The following is an 8,528-nucleotide window of genomic DNA, read 5'->3' on the forward strand; positions in this document are numbered from 1 at the left end:
CTCTCGATTCTTGAAAGGAAAAAGTTTTAGACTAAGTAAAAATAAGACAGAATATATGCATGCAAATTTAGTTCTCATAGAAGGAATAAAGGAAGTTTCAATTTGATGAAGTTTTGAAGCCAAAATGCAATCAATTTAAATATGTAGGTTCTACCATTTAAAAGAACAAAGTAATAGATAAAGATATAACTCATAGGATCAAAACAAAATGGATGAAATAGAGGAGTGCGATGTAAATGTTATGCAACCACAAGTTCCTTGGCAAAGTGAAAGGTAAGTCTGTAGTCAGCCCAACTATGTTGTACGGGAGTTAATGTTAGGCATCTAAGATACAATGTATCTACAAGATGAGTATGGTAGAGATTTGAATGTTAAGATGGATATTTGGTATTACAATATTGGACTTGGAATAACCACATCCACCAGAGAGTTCATGTAGCACACATTGGGGTTTAAGGTTTGGTCATGTCCACCATCGAGAATCAAATGATTCAATATGAAAATATGATTAATTAGTGGTGAAAGGATTGAGGAGGGCAACTAAGAGGCACAAAATGCATGGAGGGAGATTGTATGAAATGACTAACGACGTAGTTGATCTCAAACATAGCTGAATGGCAAAAAAATAACACATATAACCAACCTCAACTAGTTTTGACTTTTGAATTAAAATTAAGTTTTTATTGTTTGATACCTTCTATCTATTCACCTTTACATGTTGAAAAGAAAGAACTAGTATGATTTTAGGAAACCATATGTCCTATCAAAGGCAACTTTGATAAGATTTCATATAGTAGGTACCAAGACACATGAGACAAAATCAGCATCTTATGTCTTTCTTGTAGTTATGCATCTTTGTCAACTCTCTTGATGTTACATTTTATCCTCTTGATTCATAGCTTTAGATAATTTGTGTGGTTTCTCCGCCCACAGCATTGAAAACTTTGTCATTCCTTGACATCAAAATTCTTGACAGTACAAAACAGGCTATATGTACCTTGAGCCTATTGAGTTTAAGACTCTAAAGAATGCAAGGTAAGGTATGGTAAAGCTTTATTCTCGTACGCCATCTTTATTTGTGGTTAGTGTTTTTCTAATTTTCGGCTTTCTCATACACCTTTATACAAAAGAAGAAAAGCCCCAAACATCTCAAGGTTCTTGTATTTTCTCCACTTTATTGAAAAAACTCATGTAGCTTTTTGGATGTATTTTCTTGTTTTTTGGCTTTTTTCTATCCTTTTAGCCTTTGATCTCTGGATTTGAGTTAATGTTTATTGAAGCATTTCAAATGGCAATAATGTTGATTACCTTGGAGAAGGGAGATAGTTTTAGAGAAAGGTAGCTATATGGTCTGAACATTAATTTGCATATTTTACAGGAATTTTTTTTTTTAATATTGTTCTTTATGTGAAATCAATGATGTGATGGTTTGGTGAGAGTTAGGATTGGTGAGAGTTAGGCATATGCTTGCATGGCTATGTTTGAGTACTGCTGGTTGTGTTTGATGAGTTAATGTTTTAGTTGGTTATGTTTTCCATAATGATGCTAATGGCTTTTGTAAAGGAAAAAGTCCCACCTTTTTATTGGTGTTACTGAATTCCATACTTTTTCCTAAAAAGAATTGCCCAAAGGGGAGAAAGTTTTGCAAAATATTTTGTAAAGTAGGCTTCAATTTTTGTATTTCTTGTGAATTTTTGTTAATAGGGAGGATTGCAGATTGGAAACTTATTAATCCACGAGCTACATAAGGGAAGAAACTTGGCGTTCTAGACTCCTACACGTAACAACTCCACTGATTTCAGGCTGTAGTTGGCTGATTTCACAGAGATTTCATTACAAACCTAGTCAGGGTTGATATGAGGCATTATATGAACATTTTGACCATTGCCCTTAGGAATGCCATGGCATTTTAGGCAAGATTTGCAAGAATTTCATATAAGAGGAGCTTAAGCAATGAAGATGAATGGAAGAACAGGAGGGGAAAAAATTTAAGCAAAAAACAATAGCAAGAATTAGCATCCTTGCATTGCAAGGAGAATGCTACACACATTTGATCCTCTCTGGAGAGTGTATGCAAAGCAAAAGCCTGATGCACTGGAACACATTTGAAAGAAAAAAAAGAGAGGGAAGTTCATGTATGTATGCCATTGGGTAGTTTAGTGGTTGAGTGTCTGCCTCACAGTGCAAAAGGTCAAGAGTTCAAACTTTGGGAGCCCCTTTCTCTTTAAAAGGTTTCCAATGTACCAAATCATCCAATTATTTGGCGCTAATTATTTTCTATTGCCAATTCTTGAAGCTCTGTTTGTTATGATTACTTTTACTCCATCATTTTTATACATTTAATTTCTAGTTACAAAACATGAGTGATAGAGCAATAAAATTCCTGAAACATTGGGCTAATGATGATATGCAGACACAGTTGATGCTCGAGGCGGTAACTGCTCTCCAACAGAAGGTATGCCAAACTGTATTTTACCATTATTTTGGTAGATGGGACTTTTTCTTTCACCTGCATCTAGTTTATACCAGTGTACTTATACTTGGTTCCTCTAGTGAATCCAAGATTGGATAAACACAATTTTCTTCAATGTGTTTATCCAGCAATACTCTCAAGGATATAATGAATTGATAAGCTTACTTTTGTCAAGAACAAAAATAGATGTAAGATGTTGAGCTCCCCAGTCTCTACTGGAAATGTGCTTTTGTATGTCGGTCATTTCCTAATTTCCATATCACCGTATCCAAGTCTAGGCTATGCACAGTGGCATGATGATTCATAGCCTAAGGGAAAGATGAAGTGGCATTTTCTCTCTTGCCACTACGTGAAGCCTTTGTATGGTTACGCTAAGCAAGTGGAAGGCAAGAGGGGCTAGTAGTGGAAGCTTCTTGGTGTTGCAAATATGGGGCAATAGCAGCAATCTCGATGGACTGTAGAGGAGGTGGAGGTCAACGCCACTTCAAGGAGGGAGGGGAGGGTGTGATCATGAATGGAGGAAGAGGGGAGGGGAGTTTGTGTGACAGGAGGGAGAATGCAGGGAGGAGGGGTTGTTATAGAGAAATGCGAGGGTTAGAGGAAATAGGGTGAGAGACAAAGAAGAGAGAGAAAAGAGATGGGCAGTAAGTGGAAAAGAAAGGCTTTGAAGGTAGTTAAGTACTAGAAACCTGTGATATCTGGTTACAAGACTTTAATGTTGCTCCAACTAAAGTTGGAGGATATTTAAATTGAGATTGAGGAACGATACAAAAATGACCCCCTAAGTTAAGGAACAGCTGATGAAATTTAGCCCATAATTAATGTTAGCAAATGTTAGGATTATTTCAAGTTATGGTACTCAAATGATTAAGAACTTAGATAAATAGGCCAGCCATGTAGTTAGATAAATTTGTTTCAAAATTACAAACCCTTGTCATGTATATAACAAGGGAAAGATTATTCAATACTCTCTCACATTAATGTGGGATCCACTAATCCAAAATTTCTATCGGCCTCCACATTTGTGTGAGTATAAGATATATTATTTTTTAGTGCATAAGGAGCATTGAATAATTACTCTTGTTTGGAGTAATCATGTTTATAGGATATAAGCTCTACTTCAAATCATTAGTTAATTGCTTCCTAATTTCATTTTTTAAAACTGTTAATCCATATGTTTAGTTTGAGGGAAAAGGGGAGAGATTGATGTGGAGCAGATCAATTCAAATTTCTTTGTTTCATTAGTTTGTTATCCATAATTCTCTCATATGATCCTTTAAAAAAATAATACAAACTAAAAATAATTAAGTTCATTAATAAGAACGGTGCAGATGTATTTTACAATCAAGAAGTTGTGGTGGATAGTTCTCCATCAATAGCAACAAGTTAAATAATTTTGGTCCCTTATATCAATTGAGCAGTCATCTAAAGCAATAAATAATAAGGTCAACTAGGCTTCTCTCTGTGTAATTTTTAGATAAGTGAATCCAAGGCAAGCCAGGTGATCAAACCATTATATATAATCTCCTGTTTAAGACTAGACAGCTAGTTGAATGCTTGTGAAACTGATCCTCTTATCTATTTTCTTTTACTAAAATATGCAGGAAAAACAGCTAGCAGAAGAAAATAATCTAATGGGAACAGAGGTAAGATAGCAATTCGTCATCTTTAAAGAACTGCTCAAACTGACCTGGTATATCAGCTTTAATGAGCTTCTTGTCTGTGCGACGACCCCCAGATAGCAGCAATTCTCAATGAGGGCAACCACTGCAACAATCTGCAGGACCAAGTTTTCCTGGATATGGAGCTAAATAACCAAGCTAATAATGGAAGATATACTGATGGTTCAACATCATATATGCATCCTCTTCCAGGGGCTATGCTTCGTTTCTTTTAGAGGATTAGCCATGACCTTTGACTGCAATAATGTCACCGCTTCTAGTAGTAATCCTCTTTGCTAACAGAGCAGTGGAGTTTGTAAGTGTGTGCGTATTCTGCAGGTCAGACTTGTGTATATCTATGCCTTATCTGGCAACTGGTGATTCCTTATATTAAAAATATAAAAACTGCTTTGTACACGTTTCGGCCTATTAAGCCTCTGTTTCAGTTCTGGGGCTTAATATAATATATCATCTATTTTAATAATATTATAATCTGCTTACTTTATTGTTTTATATTTTCAATGTTTATTATATTGCGTTCCAAGTGTCCATCTGTAGTTAAATTTAGGAAAAGCTGTTGCAAGGACCACGTGCAAACTGCCCGTCTTGAAAAATGATATGCTTATTAGGCATACGCTTTTCTTTCTGCAGCCCATAAAAACGCAACACACCAGTTACTCGAGCTTATCAATTTAGTCTCGATTTTGCCAAAAAAATAGAAAGCGTAGAGGAGGAGTACTTATTTATCAAGAAAGGCAGTTAGTTTGTTATGCTCACTCGGCTTGTTAAGGAAGGTACTTAGTTTGGTACGCTCGCTCGGCTATCCTGTGTAGGGCGATCATTCGGTTAATTAAATTGAATTGAATTAAATTTTTAATTAATTAAAATATTAATTAATTTTAAAATTAATTAAAATTAAAATATTTAATTAATTATTAATTATAATCTAATTAATTAAAAAAGATAAAATATATATTTTATATTATTAATTATTTGATAAATTATTAATAAAAATATATTTATATTTTTTTTATAAAAAATAATAAATATAATTTAATATTAACAAGATAATAATTATAAATTAAATATTATTATAAAATTATTAAATAATCATTATAAATAATATAATATTAATAAAATATTATAATTAATATATTAATTAATTAATTAAAATTTAATTATTTCGATTAATTCCTTTAGCAAATTAAAGGTAATCAAATTGATAATTGAAAATCAAAAACTTTTATTATTACTAATCAAAAATTAAATTGAATCGCATTTATTCTTATTGAAATAATCGAATTTTATTAGTTTGGTTCGATTATTCAATTATAATGAATAATGTTTACCTTTAATTCTGTGTATTTGTTTTCTTTTCTTCATTCAAATGTTCTAGCTAGAGTAGCTACTGTGTATATAAAGTTTCTTGTAACTGTTTGATCAATGAAAATCATAGTCATCCATTTCTGAAAATCCCCAGTACCTTGTAAATTCCCATGGTATCAGAGCTGGTATGATCTAAGAAAGTTGTAACAGTTTTCTCACTCCTAATCCTTTCTTTTCTCTGAAACTTGCAACTTCAGCCGTTAATGAAGATTGAAGAAAGCTTTGAGTGTGCAAGAAGATGGAAGAGAATAGATGCATGTTTTTCTCGCCTATATTTGGATCCCAGTATAGCGATTGATGGCTTAGTGTAGGAGAAAAGTTGGCAACGCAGTATATGTATGGGGAGTTTTCTCCAGTAGTTGGTGGCTTGGGTCGATCAGACACCCCAAAAAAAAAAATGGAAGAGAATGGCACAACTGGAAACATCGCAACAAATGAGAGAGAAATCAATAAAAAAAAAAAAATTTGAAAATCCAATGAATCTACAAGGATCGGATCATCCAGGTATAAGGTCATTGTGATTACTGAAATATGAATGGACATACCAAGGAACGCTGCTCCAAATTGATAGGATATTCTGAGTGATTTAAGTCTGAGAACGAGAACCAGCAATACTCTTAGCAGTACAAAGTCAGTAGGAGTCCAAATGTATATATTGCAAAGACACCAATTGAGACAAAGGTCTCTGGAGGAACATCTAAGAAGAATTGAACGCAATGCTAGGTTCAATACAACAGAAGGTTCAAAAATTAATGAAAGAAAAATCTCCAGTTGTATCTACGTCAATTGGACAACAGATATTCCCCAGTACTTCAAATTTCCAGAGTGCAGCAAGCATTATAGGTAACTTTAATCTTATTAATGTCTATTATGTATGCAAATTTGATGATAGTAGATATAGGTGCCCCATAATGACACCTACTAGACACCTTTCTAACTCATTACATTACGTACCTGATGGAACCACCATCCAAGTAACCAAAGCTGGAAACATAACCTTACATTAAACAATGCATCTTCAAAATAGACTTTTTTTTAAGTCAATTTTATTTTGTAAATTACCAGAAAAACCTTAACATTAGCAGCCAAACTCTATATAAATTACATCTTCAAAATAAACTTTACCCGCCAAATTTTAAATAAAATATATTGTCATTAAGCAAGCAATATATATATATATAGGAAAAAACCTCAATTTTTACCAATCTTGTTGCCTATGTCAGGACCTGCAGACTGATAAAATGATAATAGTGGGAAGAGAGGCAGGACTTTAGAAAATAGGCAATTTTTTTTTTTGTCATATATCATGGATCTATATTTACTTGAAAATCAACATAGACTGATTCATTATATAAAAGCCATGCTCCTTGTTTTCAATTTTAATAAAGAGAGCTCAAATTCTTCAAATTTTGTTTCAAAAGTTGAATTCTCTACAATGTATGCTAGATTAGGACATACTTCTATTGGCAAACTGTCACATATACTAGGATTACGTCTTATAGAAAATAGGCACTTTGATTGTCTTGTTTTTCCATTAACTAAGCAACATAGGTTGACATTTCCATTAAGTGAAACACAATCTAGAAATGCTTTTGATCTCTTACATGTAGAGATTTAGGGGCCTTATAAAATGTAGTCTACTATAACAGCAAAATATTTTATCACCATAATGGATGATAAAAGTAGAGCAACATGAGCTCTTGATCAGCACTTGTAAAATGTCCTAACAAAGCTTAGTTTTTGCTAAAATTTAAGAGACCGCCACTGTCATTCAGTAGATACAAGTCATCTTGCACTCTACCACTGCCAATCATTCTCTCTGCTTTTAGTTCTTAAAATATGCAGTGGGTAGGAAAATTCAATTTTATAATTAAGAGTTTTGGTAATGGGATTAACAGAGGTTAATAGGAAGCTAAGGCAGATGTAAAATTAAAGTTAGATTTATAGTGGGAGTTCATTCAACAAATACTATTCCAGAGATATTGGTTAAAGATCCATCTGCTAAGCCGACTCATTCTTTTCCTGAACATGGGGATTAGGTTGTAAACTTCTTTGAAGAGCCTGTCATGTACTTGTTGGCTCTATAATCTATAACCCAAAAGGATTTTTCAAGATTGGATGGAATAGCGTTAACTGATTTAACAAAGTTAGAAAAGGCAAATGCGGCAGTTTGAGACTCTAGTTGTGATAACAAATGCCTTAGGGACTGTAATTCTTTATTGAAGAGGTCCTAGTGGTATTTGACTCTTCAGAATAATCCACTATCTCATATACATTTACTTGAGGCCTTGCTGAGCCCATCATTTATCACCATGCCTTTTAATTAGGTGACCATGCAATTTCCAAAAATACTCCTTTGTATGCCAGAATTTCCCACTGTAGTTACAGTGTAAATGATCTTTGTCTGATGGACCATTATGGGAGGCATGTGATTATTCTTGGGAAGAAGTAGCTATTAACCCAGCCTTGTCAGTAGGTATAGGATGGATCATGACACTTTTACAACTCTCTTTCTGTTGTACATAAGAGTAGGTTCTCCTTAAGGAAGGCATGGGATCCTTACCAAGTACTTTGACCTGACTCTAATCATACTTTATGTTCAACCCTTGAAGAAAGTCATAAATCCGCTGTAACACCCCCTATATTCATTAGTTTCGTACATTCTACTATTCTGGTGATCAGTGTCAATCTGGACAGTTAAGGGGTTTAGAACCATAATTAAGTCATCTAGAAAAGCCATAAACAAAAATTAATAGCAATCACATGAAGTAAAAATGAAAAATAAGAAAACAAAACATAATGGGTTAAATGAGCTGGGGTCACAGCGATGGGTGACCGAATCAGGAAGTGACTTCGAGCTCATTCGCTGCCATAATTTCATGTGGAACCTTATGGCACCCCAGGCCTAAGGATTATTGCGAAGCTAATGGTAATGTGAAAACCATAGAAAAGAATAGAGAACCAGTCCAAATAATTAAATCAGAGTTTAAGAAGTAACCTAGTGCTAT

The 8,528-nt window shown here is 33.9% G+C and overlaps 1 protein-coding gene and 1 long non-coding RNA gene across 8 annotated transcripts in view; one reads left to right on the plus strand and one right to left on the minus strand.

Moving 5' to 3' along the window:
• LOC131173767 (uncharacterized) overlaps window positions 1–4,305 on the minus strand; it is a 28,619-nt gene extending 24,314 nt beyond the window's left edge. The window contains exon 1 of the long non-coding RNA XR_009144084.1: window positions 4,164–4,305. This is a non-coding gene — a long non-coding RNA (uncharacterized LOC131173767). The remainder of the gene's footprint in view (window positions 1–4,163) is intronic.
• Window positions 1–4,618, plus strand: part of LOC110648141 (truncated transcription factor CAULIFLOWER A) — a 70,820-nt gene extending 66,202 nt beyond the window's left edge. For 3 of the 7 annotated variants that reach the window (XM_058135929.1, XM_058135927.1, XM_058135932.1), the window contains 3 exons: window positions 2,414–2,455; window positions 4,078–4,119; window positions 4,212–4,618. In XM_058135929.1, coding sequence (XP_057991912.1) covers window positions 2,414–2,455; window positions 4,078–4,119; window positions 4,212–4,370 — 243 coding nt within the window. In that variant the 3' untranslated portion in view covers window positions 4,371–4,618. Of the gene's footprint in view, window positions 1–2,413; window positions 2,456–4,073; window positions 4,120–4,211 lie in introns of all 7 variants that reach the window. The other 4 variants (XM_058135926.1, XM_058135933.1, XM_058135928.1 and 1 more) reach the window with 2 other exon arrangements.
• The last annotated feature ends 3,910 nt before the right edge of the window (window positions 4,619–8,528 follow it).

The sequence above is a fragment of the Hevea brasiliensis genome, chromosome 15 (assembly GCF_030052815.1).
Source record: "Hevea brasiliensis isolate MT/VB/25A 57/8 chromosome 15, ASM3005281v1, whole genome shotgun sequence".
Lineage (NCBI taxonomy): Eukaryota > Viridiplantae > Streptophyta > Magnoliopsida > Malpighiales > Euphorbiaceae > Hevea > Hevea brasiliensis.